Source organism: Rhinoderma darwinii, chromosome 3, assembly GCF_050947455.1.
Source record: "Rhinoderma darwinii isolate aRhiDar2 chromosome 3, aRhiDar2.hap1, whole genome shotgun sequence".
In the NCBI taxonomy this organism is placed as follows: domain Eukaryota; kingdom Metazoa; phylum Chordata; class Amphibia; order Anura; family Rhinodermatidae; genus Rhinoderma; species Rhinoderma darwinii.
In genome coordinates, this window is record NC_134689.1 from 263,704,401 (window position 1) to 263,722,018 (window position 17,618).

The following is a 17,618-nucleotide window of genomic DNA, read 5'->3' on the forward strand; positions in this document are numbered from 1 at the left end:
TAGGGGCCGGAAGTCAGTCTTACTGCAAGTCAATGGGAGCCATGGTGTTAATCAATGTAGTGTAGCCGAAGTGCTACTTTAAGTTTTTTTTAAATCTTTTCCAGCTCAAGAATGGCAAGGTCCAAATGAACCACTTTGTCCTGTTCTCTTACAAATTCATTCACAACAAGTGATCAAAATTTTGGACAGTAGATGTACAGTAATGCGAACCATCAATATGCAAAACCATCAAATGTTTAATGTCATTCAGTCTAATAATCGTGGATGCCGAACTCTGCTTGTCAAAGTGCCTAATGAGTATGATATGGTAAGTAATAACTTAAAGTCACAGCGTCTCCTAGTTGTGATTATTCTATGGGCAGCTTCATTTTCTTGTCTCACCTTTCTGTTGTGTATGTGAGTTGCATATACTGTATCTTTACATACTGCTGGCACTAGTTGTGAATGCCAAGCTGTTCATGTACATATTGAGCATGAATTTTTACTCCAGAAAAGCAGTTGGGGCATTCAGCTGGATTAAAGGAGCACAGCATTACTGGAAAAAAAAAATCTAAGTGTTAGCATAATTTGTAAAATGTCATTATAGCATTCATTGCAAAGCATTTTACATTTAATAAGCACCAAGATTGAGATATAGCAGGTACCAAGCAACCAAGCAGCTACTGCCCTCATTTACATCACTTGGTATAACCAAATCACAGGATCCAGCACTGCATTACGTATGAAAGTATTAGCACTTTTCTCTACAATAGTACTTGCTGTGATATTTTCAATAGACTCTGTGCCAGGACTATTTCTTCACCCATGACAAACTGTAGAAGGGGCTCTCGTGATATTGCTGATGCATTTATAATAAGTCTAGCATTCTACAGGATTTTATGTAGCAATACATTGATTTTCTTAAACACTGACAGTTATTGCTACAATTTTACAGCTTGTTTTCGTGTTGACTGGGGTACATCCACCAAGATCTGTTACTAATGCTGAACAAATCAAGGCTTACTAGTAAACTCTACTGTTATCATTAAATACACAGAATATATGGGCTGGATTGATGGCACACCATTAACCGACATTTGGACACAGCGTTTTTTTTTTCTTTAGATAGATGGATGGATGGATAGATAGATATGAGATAGATAGATATGAGTTAGATAGATAGATAGATAGATAGATAGATAGATAGATAGATAGATAGATAGATAGATAGATAGATAGATAGATAGATAGATAGATAGATAGATAGATAGATAGATAGATAGATATGAGATAGATAGATAGATATGAGATAGATAGATAGATAGATATGAGATAGATAGATAGATAGATAGATAGATAGATAGATAGATAGATAGATAGATAGATAGATAGATAGATAGATAGATAGATAGATAGATAGATATGGGATAGATAGATAGATAGATACATAGATATGAGATAGATAGATAGATAGATAGATAGATAGATAGATAGATAGATAGATAGATAGATAGATAGATAGATAGATAGATAGATAGATAGATAGATATTTGTGAAACAATCGCTACCCTGTTATGGTTGGAATCTGTTAACATGTCAGTTTAACTTTCCTTCACAGTTTTGATGATTATTTTATTTTGTCCAAGGTGCTGCACTTTTCTAATGAGGAGGAATGCACAAGTTTTATCAATCAGTTGCAAGAAAATGGATTTTCCTTAAAGGAGAGCAGAATGGATGAGGAAAGACTACTTAATGAAGCTGTTACAAAAATACAGAGAAGTCAGATACTGGAAACGTTTTTCAGGCATTCTTTTGCTAAAGTAAATTATATTTATATTTATTCTTGACAAATAACCATTTCTGGTGATTTGATGCATTGCTGGGGGAGATTTTATTACATTAGTAATAATACAGGCAACTTCATGAACTCTCAAGTTTCCATAAATAAGAGAAATGCCACTAAATATTTAGTGAAATTGTAAAAATTCTGTTCAGCTGTTTCTAAGGGCCTGTTCACATCACCATTCGCTTTCCGTTCCAGGGTTCCATCGGAGGTTTCCGTCGGGTGAACCCTGCAACGGAAAGTTAAAGTGAAACCACAGCTTCCGTTTCAGTCACCATTGATATCAATGGTGATGGAAACATCGCTAATGGTTTCCGTTCGTCACCATTCTGGCAGGTTTCCGGTTTTCCGACGGAATCAATAGCGCATTCGACTCCGCTATTGATTCCGTTGGAAAACCGTGAGATTACGCTGTAAACTGTCATTTCAAACAAGATTACGCTTCCTGTGCTGTAGTGTCGGGATTGTGTTAGCGAAGTGTCAGAATTCTGAATACACATCACGTCCTGGCTGGAGGTAATGTATATTCATTGTCAGGACACTGCAGTAATGTTATAATGTGTTTATCAATGAGGGAGACTAGACATGGACCGCACATCCACTATATACTATGATCAATTGCGGCTAGGCAAAATTATTTAAACATGGACGAGAGGTTCTTTGTAACATTTTGATCAAATTGTATGCAAGCCCACTTGCCACTTCACGGCGACCTCTTAAAAGTGGGTCCCTACTCTATCAGTTGCAGCACCGCGTGGCGGTCACCGCCACTGCAGCACCGCTCCTGCAGAGGGAGCAACCCAGAGGCCCAAAAACACCAATGCCATCAGGCCAAGCCAAGCCTCCTTGGCTCTGGGTCACGTCCCCCCACAAGTGCAGCACCACAGAAACAAACACCACCCCACAGTAGCACAACAAGTGAACAGATGGAATTAGCTCACCTTACCATGCGCCCCCAGTGGACAACTGAGAGTACAAGCAGGAGCAGAAACACTTATGAGGTCATTCCTAAATTAAAATCAGCTGGGCCAAAAGTGTGGAGTGCTGGTACCAAGTAAAACAAAACAAATGAGGGGGATAGACTCTCTATCATATCAATGTGAGAGACTAGACATGGACCGCACATCCACTATATTCTATGATCAATTGCGGCTAGGCAAAATATTTAAATATGAACGAGAGGTTCTTTGTAACATTTTGATCAAATTGTATGCAAGCCCACATATATATATGTGTGTATGTGTATATATATATATATATATATATGTATATATATATATATATATATATATATATATATATTATATATATATATATATATATATTATATATAAATGGTGTTTCAAGCAACTTTGTTTTTTCTTAAAAGTTTTTTTTTTTGCTTTTTCAGATACAGAGTCTATGTTTCCTGGATACATAGAAGCTGTATTTTACGCTCTGAGCCGAATCCGTCAGGTCAGCGGGACTGATGGCTTCGGTGACACGCAGTTCCACCTGTTATCGATCACATCTAAGTGTATGTGAAAAATTAAACAAAACATTTTTAATAAATAACAGTTACAAAGTTGCTTAAAACACCATAATACATTGTTTTATTTAAAATAAAATAAAAAAGTGTTCAAAGATTTACATACCCTTTAACTCTTGACTCAACATGTACTTTAGGTGTGGTCTTTCTGAACGAAAAACAGAATTAATTAATTCCACTTCTTGAGAATACCTTTAGGAAAAGTTCAGTAACATTAGTGGTTACACAGAAACAGCAACTCTTAATAATAGGCTAAAATTTGGGGGAATTTTTCCTTAACATTAAAGTGGGAGACACAATTTATTTTTCTAATGACTATGACCCGCTATGATCCCTCTCAACATCACATGGACAGATTACTCTGAATCCTTAAATTCAAAGGAACAGAAAGTTATATTTGTAAAATGCTAGGGGTGGGGAGCATTTCCTGATTGCCATTTCTGGGGCTCAATAGACTGACTCAATGGTGCTTCTTTAGCTTTAATAGGGAATTATTCAGATGTCCTCATGCAGATCTCCACATGACCCGCTCCCTTTAAAATGGGGTATTCAGATGTTTGCATATTCTCGGTTCTTTTTTCTCCCCCAGTTATAGTAGAAGTATAAACTATGTATATATATATATATATATATATGCACATATACACACACACATATATATATATATATATATACAAATTATTATTATTTGCCTACTTTGATACAAAATATAGCATACCCAACAGTATGGATAGACTAGATAGAGAAGTGCAAAACATTTTTTCCTTTTTAGTTTGTTTATTGACATTTTTAATTTCCTTATTGGCATATTGAGATCTACTGTGTGAAAATTTAACATAGACAGAATACATTACTAAAGTGTTTTGGGAAAATATTTGATTATTTAAGAATATTTTTAAATATCTCATTAAGTATTAAAAATGTAAGACACTTTACATCCAAATATTGAAGACATTTAAATATATTTTCATTGTATTCAATATCTTGTTACTAGCATATACAGTATTTCTTCTCTATTCATGACTTGTGAACACATTTTGTAAACGCTGCAGGTTCTTCAAATTGATCAGTCGGGCATTGAAAGTTTCACTGCAGAAAGCTCCTTGAAGGTGAGGGAGGCTCTCAAATGTGAACTGAGCAGAACAGAGTTTGCAGATTCCCTGGGTCTGAAGCCTTATTCCTTGTTTGTGGAGTCAATGTTCTCTCTGGCAGATGAAGATGGGAATGGATATCTTTCATTCAGAGAATTTCTAAACATATTATTAATTTTAATGAAAGGTTAGTCGCTGATAATTCTGTGCAGAGGTCCACGGTCTGCATTGATTCATTATATTACAAATACTTATGTTGCTATTATGTCAGAACAGATTATGTCCTGCACCACATACAAATTTGCTGAGTGTATTCAGTGTTGTCTATCTATCTATCTATCTATCTATCTATCTATCTATCTATCTATCTATCTATCTATCTATCTATCTATCTATCTATCTATCTATCTATCTATCTATCTATCTATCTATCTATCTATCTATCTCCAGAGGTTTCTTAGGCTGGTTGGTACCCTGTGCAGCACCTTCTATTAAGAACCCCCCTTTATGGTGTACTATACAGAGCCCAAATAATACAATGATACTTTGACCAAATGACATTTCTGAAATGTGCTCAAATAACACTTCCCAATCAATAAACTAGGGGTTATAGCTGGCTTTTCATAGGTTCGGCACCAAGTATGTGATCATTGGTGTGAGCCCTGGGTGCCTAGGTCATCATGTCCAGTCGCACCCCTTCAGTAGTGATAGGTAATGTGCCTTGCGCGATAACGGAGGTTGCACACCGCTAAGGCCGGCTATGTATCTATCTATGTATATTTGGCTTATCTAATGTGTCTTTTATTTGTAATTTGTAGGCTCTCCTGAGGAAAAATCAAAAATGATGTTTACGATGTATGATATAGATGGAAATGGATTTCTTTCAAAGGAGGAATTTTTTACAATGCTAAAGTAATAATATTTTATTTTAATACGTACAGATATTTTTTCATACCGACAATATAATATTATGAATTATTCCAATTGGAAAAAAATTGTTTTGCATATAGTTTAAAGATCTTAAGTTAGTTATTTACTCCTTGTACGTCTAGCATATATATCGGGAAAGCTCACATATAGGGACATACACATTAGACGTGTCTATAAGGCTCTATTAGCCCAAAAGAGAAAGAGTGTCCTTTCGGCTTTTAACATGGTGTTATATGTCAGTATAGCTTTTTTTATGTATGGAATGGTGTAGTAGACTAGAAAGTGTACTGTGCGGTATACTGTTTTTTTTAAAATAGAATTCTACGAAAAGGGTCATGAGAAAACATGACGTTTTTAGACAGATACCATTATAACCTATTTGTGAAAGATGCCACGGTTAGGCATCTGTTGCAGAACACGTTTAACGTATATGTCAGGAGCTTTTCACAGCTTATACATTAAATAAAACAACATGTGAATGGGGTCAAATTTTTTATTTCAGTTGCAATATAATTGTATTCAATTAAATTGTATAGAAATCAATTGGACTCATCAACAGATCTGTTTCTTAGCAAAAAAAAAAGAAAAGAGAAACAAAAATGCCTGTGTTGACATCACCAAACTTAGTTTTTTGGATCCTGTACAAAGACAGATTCGAACTGAATTAATGAAAACTAATGCATTTTATAATCTTTTTGCATTGCATATAATTAATGAGATCTGTCATTGGATCCGTTTCTTTATATTTTTTGACTAAATAACTGTCAAGCTTTTATCCAACTGTTAATGTCAATCCAATCTATGTTGCACATTGTCACATTCTGCTGCAATAAGGTTACATCTTCTTAGATGGAATTCGTCTGTTTTTTTAAAATAAGGCCCCGTTTACACTTCGTCATTGCTTTCCGCCAAGGGTATAAAATATATGTAATATCAAATTACAATGATTTAACACAATGCTATCTATTATTTCAGATCTTTCATTGAAATCTCTAACAACTGCCTTTCTAAAGATCAAGCCGAGCAAGTGATAGAAGTTATGTTTGAGGAGGCCGGATTTGAGAATAAGAATGATCTGACTTGGGAAGATTTCCATTTTCTGCTGAGAGATCATGACAAAGAACTCCGCTTTACAAAGCTACAGTTTAAAGGTGTGTGGTCTTCCTACACATACTGTACATCTACTGCTTTCCCAATGGCCTGGAATTTCAGGTCATAGATGAATGGTTTTAAAAGATGTTCACTCATAAATGTGGGCATAACCAGCTAACTGAGAGAAATTTAATTGTGCCCACATGAAATGATTCTAAAGGTCCACCATATAGCTAAACAGAAAAAAATGTGTCTTCTTTTAATTTTCTTGTAACCTATGATGTTGTCGCAGCACAGAGGCCATAAAAGCAATATGCAATAAGGATTGATAGGGTATTTATGCAAGAAGCCCCAGAAAAATGAAAAATCCCCTGCTATTGGTGAGATACATTATGATGTCAGAGTTTGGGCCCACCGGAGGATTCCTAGGTGTTCTAGTCCAACCCCAAGTGAGAGAGTGGTTTGCCAAAGTTAAATGGTACTAACCTCAGTCCTAGTTCAAAACAGGTACTGACACATAGACTTCAAGAGGCTCTGTCACCAGATTCTCAAACCTCTATCTCCTATTGCATGTGATCGGCGCTGCAATGTAGATAACAGCAACATTTTAGTTTTTTTTTAAAACGTTCATTTTTGGCCAAGTTATGAGCTATTTTAAATTTTTGCAAATGAGCTTTGAAATGGACAACTGGGCGTTTTTTTTTCGTTATGTCCAACTGGGCGTGTTTATGTGTATGACGCTGACCAATCCGTGACCAGTCAGCGTCATACACTCCTCAACATCTGCACGCTCCTCTCCTGAAATATTCTGTGCTGCTGTGAACTCTGCTCTTACCATTACGTAGCTCTCAGTCTGTTACCTCTCCTCCACTCCTGTCCTCAATAACACCTTCACATGATTGGCAAGTCACCACCCCAGACAAGATCCTACTGCACGGCTGACAGCCGTCAGCTGTATAGCAAACAGCATGGTTGTGTTGGAAGCGCGCCCTGCTGTGTCTCACTTAGCAGCTGGGTGTGTTCCCCTCATCTAGCTGATACGTTCTATCCTGACCGCCGGTGAATTCTCTGTGCGGTCTTCGCAGTGCTGCTACCCCGTTTACCTACGGGAGCAGAACGCGGCTCCTGAAATACTCTGTGCTGCCTTAAACTCTGTGGACAGGTCAGGATAGAACGTAGCAGCTAGATGAGGGGAATATTACAGTGTCATTCTCTTCATTCCACTCAGCTCCTGTATCCCTGCTCACCCCTCAGTCACAATGCGCAAGCACCGTCAAATGAGGCACATAGACAGTTGTTACGACCAGCAGATTTGTTGACCTACTGGGCTACTCAACCAGTTTGGCTTCGGGTCTCATCTGAGGGTGTTATCTAAGTAGCCTCCCCAATCTTCACCTCTATACAGGGATCTGGTCTTTGCTGTGGGGACGCTACTAGGTCACTACCTCTTCAGGTGGTCCCGGGGAGTTGCTTCTGGCCAAACAGACAAGAAACAGGCACTGCCAGATGGTACCTTAAAGGATGGAAGCAGACAGCGAATCACCGTTCAAAGATTGATAGTTGATAGCTGGACACAGGCAGATAGCGGGTAGCTGGACACAGGCAGGTACCGGGTAGCAATAGCAGACTGGATACAGGCTGGTACAGACTGACCACAGATTGCAACAGCGGACTGTATACAGGCTAGTAATAGATAACCAGATACAGGCTGACCACAGATAGCAATAGTGGACTCGATACAGGCTAGTAACGGACAACTGGATACAGGCTGATAACTGATAGTAATAGCTGACGGAATACAGGCTGGCTACAGACAACTGGATACAAGCTGATGCCGTTAGCAATAGCAGACTGGATACAGGTTGGTAACGGACAACTGTTTATAGGCTGATAACTAATATCAATAGAAGACTGGATACAGGTGCCTACAGGAACTTTCACTGGATAACACTAGGTTGTTCCAATATTGCTCAGGGAAACCTGTTGGATTGTGAAGATGCCTTAAATATTCATGGGGGACAACAGGGATTGGTGAGAAACGTTTAAATTTTGCGCGCGCTTGCCATTTAAGAGGCAGCAAGAGCACATGTGCACTAAGAACAGTGTGGGTGCGAGCGGAGGACACAAGCAGACGCGGGTGGCCTGGAGGAGGGACAGGCCACCGGAAAAGTTGCGAGACCCGGCGACAGGGACCCAGGCAGGAGCGGGACCCGCCGCTGGCGTTACTACAGCGCAGTGGAAGAAGGGGGGTGACTTACTTCCTCTACATTGTCCCAGTGATGGCCCCCTTGTTGTCACATGCTTTAATGTCACGTCAACACAAGGGAGGGAAAGAGGGCTCTCTCCGTCACCTGGTCCTGTGTCTGCGCATCATCTAAGTGGAAAAACTTACTTAACTTCCAGGAACGTGTGACTGTATTTTCAATCAACAAATTTTATGTTCTTAGATGACTGGCATAACATTTTCTGGTGCTGGATAAGGCCTCATGCACACGACCGTAAGTATTTTTACTGTCCGCAAATACGGATCTGCAAATACGGATGCACATCCGTAGTCATCCGCAATTGCGGAAGTGCCATAGCCTTCTATTGGCAAGTCCGTCCTGCAATGGCGGACAAGAATAGGACATGTTCTATATTTTCAATCATTTCTACGGCCTGAACACACATTCGTAAATATACGGGAGGGTGTCCGTGGCCTGTAGAAATGAATTGGTCCGCAATTTCATCCATAAATACCAGATCCGTAATTATGGATGAAAACTATGGTTGTGTGCTTGGGGCCTGACCCTTTTAAAGCAGATCTGGCAGATGATCATGCTGTCCTATGCCATACTCATAGTTTCCAAATAGCACAAAATAATGTTTGTGTAATTTTGCTAATAGGAGCTCCCCAGAGGTGTAGCTAGGGGTTTAGCACAGGGGGGAGGGGAGAAACAAATCTGAGTGGTCCCCAACCCGGTGGGCCCAACATACAGTTTAATAACCCCTTAATGGCGCCTGCATAGTGTAATGCCCCTATATCTTCCCCCACAGGATAATGCCCCTATGGTTACCCCCACACAGAGAAATGCTGTCATAGCTGCCCCCACATAGTATAATGACCTCTTAGTCCCCCCACATAGTATAATGACCCCTTAGTGTCCCCCACACAGTATAATGACCCCAACACAGTATAATTCCCTTACAGCTGCCCCACACAGTATAATGGCACTTTAGTGCCTCCCCACACAGAATAATGCCCCCCATAGCTGCCCTCCATACAGTATAATGCCCCTATAGCTGTCCCCAGAGAGTATAATTCCCATGTAGTGCCTCCCACAAAGTATAACGCCCCATAGCTGCCCACATACAGTATGTTGCCCCCATAGCTGCCCCATACACAGTATAATGCCCTCATAGTGCCTGCCCCACAGTATAATGCCCCATAGCTGCCACATACAGTATAACTCCCCTTACCTGCCCACATACAGTATAATGCCCCCACAGCTGCCCCTAGACAGTATAAAGCCCTCATTGTGCCTCCCACACAGTGTAATGCCTCCATAGCCGCCCCACACAGTATAATGCCCCATAGCTGTCCACATACTGTATAATGCCCCAAAGCTGCCCACATATAGTATAATGTCCCCCATAGCTGCCCCATACAGTAAAATGCCCCAAAGCTACCCCATATAGTATAATGCCCCATAGCTGCCTCATACAGTATAATGCCCCCACACAAAAATAATAAAATAAATATTTACCTATCGCCGTTCCCATGACGAGTGGAGGAGATCCGTCTGCTCCTCCGCTCTGTGCAGTGTGTGGCTCCGCGGAGAGAGGCACAATGGAGTCACTACATTGCGCCTGTCTGCGTTGAGCCGCTCACAACTGGAGCTGGCATTACACATTCAATGCTAGAGCAAGGAGCCGTCAGTTCCTTGCTCCAGCATTGGATTCAACTGTATCTGCGTTCTGAGGACGCATATACAGATGAAACGGGACACACGACCACTGGGGGACGGGCTCTGGACCCCACCATCTCAGTGGGCCCGGACTACCCCCCCCCCTGCCCCTGCCAACTATGCTACTGGAGATCCCCCTTCAGGCCGGTGATTGAAAAGCTGCTGTGGATACGAGCATACACAGCAGCCGGTCAGTCACTGCAGAGAGGGACGGGAAGAGGCGGGAGCGCTCCCCTCATGAATACAGTACAGTGGACTGTATTTTTTCAGCGCTCATATTAGCCAAGTAGAATTTAAAAAATTTGTGCCATTTTGGCTACTAGGAGTACAGACCTGTAGTTGAAATATGGGGTCTTTACATAGGGCAGCAAATTTAGCTAACAAATCCGCTTTAATAAAATTCCAGTTAGAATTATTTCACCAATGACTCATAACAATATCATTCTAATTTTTGGACATTTTCCAGGGTGGCATAATGAGCCTTACTGACGTTCATCATGTTCACCACAAAATGGGTCGTTCATTAGAAATAGGTCTGCTTTTTTTCCAGAAACAGCGACACTCTTATCTAAGGGCTGTGCCTGGTATTGCAGGTGAACCTCATTCAACTGAAAAGGGCTGAGCTGCAATACCAGACAGTGCATGGTCAAGATTGTCGCTGTGTCTGGGAGAAAAGCAGATCCTTTTTTCTTATGGCGTACAATCCCTTTACACCACGTAACTTGAGAAATTAGGAACTGTAATCCTGTAGTTATATTTGTCTGTCTCATCCAAAGAGTACAATTTCCTTTAGCACCAATGTTACCTTGCTTGGCTTTGGATAATAGTGTTGTGTTTATTACATAGGTATGGATGGTTCAGAGGTCTACGATCAGATGTGCAGGAGAGTTTCCTGTATCGAAACAATGGGTGAAAAAAAGTATGTATTCTATCTTCTTTAATTCTAGATTTGAGATATATATAAAATTATCCGATAACTACTTAACAATTGCTTTCTTCTTTCATAAGTTCATCTCATACTTTAGAAGAAAAACGTTTATACACAGAGGCCAAAAAGGAGAAATACCAAAGAAGCAAAGTGCATCAGAAAATACAGGAGTTTAAGCGTTTTATTGAGAATTACCGGCGCCATATTGTCTGTGTGGTTATCTTCTATGGAATTTCTGCAGGGGTGTTCCTAGAGAAAGCTTACCGTAAGTAAAATGGGTGGACTACTTGGTATGTAGTTGTACTGGAGTACACAGAATGTAATCGTTTTAATCTTCTTCCATAGCCAAATGCTGGAAAAATAATAAAAACCCAGCAGAGTTGCCAACCATTTGGAAAAATAGGGAACTTTTTGTCCAATGTCCTTAATAAAATAAAAAAATTGATGCGCCTATGATTTTTGTACAGCTTAGTGTGGTTGGACACGTTGCAAGTGTATTTATGTAAGTGTTCCAATATCTACCCATATTACTTATAATGTTTATTATTTACTGTATCTGGTTTTCTAATGTGTCCGTTATATAATTTGTCTTCCTGTGATTTTTAATTAAATTGTTCATTATAAAAACAAAAAAACAGGAGGTTGCCAACTAACCAGACTTAGGCCTCATGCACACGACCGTGCTCGTAATTACGGACGCTTTTTCGAGCCGTGCTCCCATTATAAAGTATAGGAGCACGGCCCGTAAAATAAAAAAATAGATCATGCTCTATTTTTTTAACGGCATGGGCACCTTCCCGTGAGAAAACGGGAAGGTACCCGTGGCTAACAGAAGTCTATGGGCCCGTTATTTCGGGTCGTAATTACGACGCGCAATAACGGGTGTTTTTACGGTCGTGTGCATGAGGCCTTAATCTTTCTGTAGTAACATAAATAGGAAAACGGAAAATTGATCAGAACAGGACATCAATTGAGATCAATGGTTGTCCATCATTTTCAACGATCTCCTACTGTAGTCCAGTGCTGAGGGCAGCTCTAGGCTTTTGACAGTTGAAGGAGGTCCTAAGCAGGGACAGGACAAGCTCTCTCAGTCCTCAAGGTGGGAGTTTCAAAATATGCCCCACCACCCTCAATCTCTGAAGATCAGCATTATAGTTGTATGATGGACAATCATTCACTTAAAGGGGTTATCCAGGATTAGAAAAACATGACTGCTTCCTTCCAGCCCTACACATGTCCACACTTTAATGGAGCTGAGCTGCAATACTAGACACAACCCATAGACAGGTGTGACGCTGTTTCTGGAAGAAAGCAGCCATGTTTTTCTAATCCCTGAAGACCCCTTTAATTGTCCCCTGTTGCACCAATCCCTAGTGTTCTTTTCTATACAGGAAAACACAGATTGATAAAAATGCATAGACAAGTTTCGTAACCATAATACGAATGTAAAACTGGCATTATAATGCCACAATTCTGACCAGTTCCCTTACAGTACAATATCACATAGGGGACTTATTTTGGACAACATGACCAGTGCAAATCTGTAAATAAAAGGAACATCCAGCATAAGAGGTGTGTCAGGCCTGATCGATATGAGTCAGATCTAGGAAGTGACACTATTGCAAAACTTTTGAATCATCAGATTTATTATTTCTGAGCATATTAAAATACAAGCTACTACATGAGATATTACAGATCCAGTATACATTGCAAATGTCTGTAGCTCCATACAGCGCATTCACGGTTTCTGCTGTCAGCAGTTATCAGTCAACTGTGTTTGCTGCGATAATAGACAAAGAGATCAGTTACATCCCCAACAAAAGAGAATAGAGAAACAGTTAATGAACTTTTATGCAACAATAGAAGACATAACTTCATAACTGCAACATCGATCTTGAACTTTACTTTGGTAGGTACAGACGTTAGAAAGGATAACTTGGGATAGCTTAAAGTTGTTGTTCACGTAATGATAGCCAGGAAAAGCATTACATGTCTTTGTCTTAAATTCCTCCCTTTGTGTCACAACTTTTTCATCCCACCTTTCACATTTCTCCGATTTTCTAAAATAAATAACTTTTAGTCTATTTTACATAAATGTAGGTATGAAGGGTATGTTAATGGGCAGCCTTAAGTTGGATTGTGGGCGGTACGTTCTGTTAGCGCATCCCTATATGGTGTACATGTACAAATAACCAAACCAAACAGTGTCTAATTATAAGCACCATACAGTATGGTGTCAAAATGGCATCGTATATGACAAAATAAGGTTCACACTTCCATACAGTTGCCTAAATAACAGTTCTATACAGTCCCGCCATCCCCATACACTACAAATATAATATACAGTGCCTAAGTAGTTGTGAAACAAAATGTAAATACAACTGCGCAGTGCTCAAAAACTAACATACAGGGACCACATGACAGCTCCATACATAATATAGTGCTATACAATGTCTAAATAATACTGCTATACAATTATTATGAAGATCCAAATGTTTTACGAGATGTTCTGTACTATGCCTTGATGAAAGTTAAAGAAGCACTCCGGCCAAAAAAATATTCCGCCCACCCATTTGAAAATGTAGTGGTGTATATTGGCCTACTGGGTGCTTTATTTTACACTTAGCTGCTTCGTTTTAGGCTGCCGTCGGGTCACGTGATCTCCATTCTGACTCCCTGAATCCTACAATGTCTGCTGTAGGGACCAGAAATCAGTCTCTCAATGCAAGTCTATAAGAGGCAAGATGTGAGTCTCATAAACTTGCATTGAGAGACTTACCTCCGGTAGATTTGGATGGTCAGAACGGAGATCATGTGGCCCAACTGCGGCCTGGAACAGATAAAGCATCCAGTAAGCCAATACACTTCACTACATTTTACATTCTACATTTTACTTAATCACATTATCAAACAGGGGGGCTGAAACTTTTTTTTTCCCAACGGAGATCTTCTTTAATATCTATATTTTTTTTCCTGACTTGATAAACTATATAATTCTGGCTGCATGCAGCCACCACTAGGGGGAGCTAAGTACATACAAATTTATATAGCTGGTTTTGAACTCAGTTTTAGCTGTATTAATCTGTATGCTGTGTGAGCTTCCCCTAGTGACAGCTGCAGGTAGCCACTATGACTGTCCTATAGCAAGCATTTCTGTGCTGACCTGCCACCACCATGGGCCCCATAGCAATCGCGGGCCCTGCCTCTTTATTAGGTACGTGATTGCTCAGAGGAAGTCAATATTAAACCTGTTTAAAACCTCATGTAAAATAGAAAAAAAAAATTGTGCTTTTTTCATATGATTGTGAACTAGTGTTAACACTTCTTTTAAATAAAGATAACCAAACTTTTATTTTTAAGTCTTTTAAAGAATGTATCACTTTAAGTAGTAGAAGGTTCCTTATAGGAGATACCCAGGTCATATATTAGATGGAGTTTCAGGACCTGTGTCAGTCTAGTTCACTGAATAAAGCTCAGGATGAGCTCAAGCTTTGTAAATTCTGATCTCTAGGACCATGGCTACAGTGACTGCTGTGTTCATCTAAGCAGTGCATTCCAGGACAAACATTGCATATGTAGGGTGGAGAGGAGAAATTTATTAAAACTAGTGCAAAGGAAATTGTGGAGCAGTTGCCTGTGGCAACCAATCAGATTCCATCTGTCAGTTTTTAGAGGACATTTTAAAAATTAAAGACACAATCCGATTGCTATGGGCAGCTCCTCCACCTTTCCTTTACAGTAGTTTTGATAAATATCAATTGCGGTTTTTTTCATTTTGTGCTTTGTTTAAAGCCTTTCTGCCCAAATGTCTACGTTCTGCCTTTGATGTCACTATGTGCTCCTGTACGCACTGTCCTCAGCAGGATTCGACTATCACACTGATGACAGGGACCTAAAACAATCAGTTCTCTCTACCACCTAAACACATAATCTCTCATACCGAGCGCTCTATTCACAAGTGCAGAAGCAGCGGCTTCTGCGTTGTAGCGGTTGCTTAGGGAACCCTGTGCAGAGGGGGCTCAGGAGCATTCAGAAAAAGATGCAATATGCAAAATGAATATATACAGAAAATTTAAAAAAACAATGAAAGAACGAAAAAGTCCCCCTTCAAAAATGCACAACTTTCTGAACCCACATGCACCATTAGTAGACATCTTGCTTGACAAGAACCCCTTATTGCATTGGCGTGAGGTACTTAGGTTTTAAAGGGGTATTTCCATCTTAGGCATTTATGGCATTTCCACCGGATAAATGTCTGATAGATGTGTATCCCACCTCTGGGACCTGCACCTGTCCCTCCTGGCCACCGCACCCAGGAAGACAACCAATGAAGAGGTGGTTGGGATTCCTGAAACTGCTGATCTGTGCTCCGCAGTTTCCGTAACTCTAAAATGAGAAAACCCCTTTAATACATTCCTATCACACAGAATGTGCGTTACCCCAAACATACAAAAATGACCTATGTCCACAAATTTTTGGCTGTGCTACCCCAGCAGAATTTTTGACTAAAAAAAATCTGTACTTGGATGATTATCATCGATGTGTAGAGGCAGTGTCTAAAGCTAAGGAGGGAGATATATGTAAAACTAAAAGAGTCTTTGTTCTCACGCTATAGCGACACCATACGTTAGACAATGTACAGTACTTATATATGGCGTAGCTCTACACAGGAAAAATAGAGGATTAATTGTTGGGGTAAATTTGTTTGCATTAACTACCTTGAAACAAAACATGAAACTAATAGGAAAAATTTTTTTTGTTCAGTTTGTTTCTGACCATTTTCACTCAATAAGACCGGCAAACGTAAGAAAAGAAAAAATAGGAAGGGGGGGGGGGATCACCTATAGAATGCAACAATCCAAAAGATAAAATTTTGCCTTGGACAAAGACACAAAAGACCCAGTCAGGAGAGAGTGAATATACCTGGTTCATAAGGTGTTGTGGTGATGTATATTGTGGGGGGATGTTGCCCAGAGCCAAGGTGGCTTAGCCTGGCAGCATGGGTGTTGTTGGTCTCCTCGGTTGATCCCTCTACAGGTGCTGTGTTGCAGCGGCATTGGTTGCCATCTGATACTGCACTTGATTGAGTAGGGACCCACCTAAAAGAGGTCGCCGTGAAGTGGCAAGTGGGCTTATACAGTTTGATCAAAATCTAAACTAAGAACCTCATGTTCATACATTTTTCAATTTTGCTGAGCCGCAATAAATCAAGTATAACAAGTGGACCTGTGCGGTCCAGATTTTGTTTCTCTCCCCTTGTGAATATAACTGGTGCGGTATTTATTTTTTTAGGATTCTTAACAAATAAGATAGTGTAAGTAGTAACCTGTAGCTATGTCTTTATATTCAACTCTAGCTACAATGAGCCATTATTTTGTACTAGAACACATACATTGAACACCTTTTTGCCATTGTTATATAATGAACACTAAGACAATTCCCTACCTTCCTTGCAGATTACGCTTTTGAGTCACAGCACTCCGGCATTGGTGAAGTGACATTACCCGGCATCATTGTATCCCGAGGAACAGCTGCAAGTATCTCCTTTATGTTCTCCTACATACTGCTCACGATGTGTCGCAATCTCATCACTTTTCTGAGAGAGACCTTTCTCAATCAGTATATTCCTTTTGATGCTGCAGTGGATTTTCACCGATTTATTGCAAAAACTGCTGTTATATTAACAGGTTAGTACTATGCTTCTACAGATGTGTAACTTTATTTGGAAAATAGAAAGAAGTACAGGAATGAATAGCATATTATGAATTAGGTATGAATTTGTATGAAATAATAACATTAGTACCACTAGGGGATCCACCAGTTTGTGACGTACTACTATTGGGTTATTGTCATATTGAAGATGGTATCATACTCAGGGGCGAACCTACTGTATAGCCTGTTCAGCTGCAAAAAGGCCCAGAGTGGGAGGAGCTCACTCCTGCCCCATGGGCTTTTTTTAACAAGTATCTTGCTTCTCTCCTCCCCTCCTCCTGCTCATACTCTCTATAGGTCTCTCATTAATTACACAGACGTTTCGCCAACCAGTCACAAGGCATCTATGATTTTCTGAGCTGCTCTGTGATTGGCTGATAGCTGATGATGTAGTATGTATGTCTGAGCAGGCTACAGCCACAGATGGAATAGCAAGATGAAGGAAGCAAGGGGAAGGAGTCTTGCAGCCTTCAGTACAGATAATCAACCCTTTCACATGGAATTAACCGTTTCACTACACCACGTGAAATTTTATAATTAACCCATTCACTGCCATAGACCAACATGA

The 17,618-nt window shown here is 39.9% G+C and overlaps 1 protein-coding gene across 1 annotated transcript in view; it reads left to right on the plus strand.

Moving 5' to 3' along the window:
• The window catches only part of LOC142748069 (dual oxidase 1-like), a 131,658-nt gene that overhangs the window by 51,341 nt on the left and 62,699 nt on the right, over nucleotides 1-17,618 (plus strand). Inside the window, exons 16-23 of the mRNA XM_075855192.1 lie at nucleotides 105-307; nucleotides 1,626-1,799; nucleotides 4,403-4,628; nucleotides 5,260-5,353; nucleotides 6,347-6,522; nucleotides 11,257-11,329; nucleotides 11,419-11,603; nucleotides 16,795-17,025. Of these exons, the coding sequence (XP_075711307.1) occupies nucleotides 105-307; nucleotides 1,626-1,799; nucleotides 4,403-4,628; nucleotides 5,260-5,353; nucleotides 6,347-6,522; nucleotides 11,257-11,329; nucleotides 11,419-11,603; nucleotides 16,795-17,025 (1,362 nt within the window). The remainder of the gene's footprint in view (nucleotides 1-104; nucleotides 308-1,625; nucleotides 1,800-4,402; nucleotides 4,629-5,259; nucleotides 5,354-6,346; nucleotides 6,523-11,256; nucleotides 11,330-11,418; nucleotides 11,604-16,794; nucleotides 17,026-17,618) is intronic.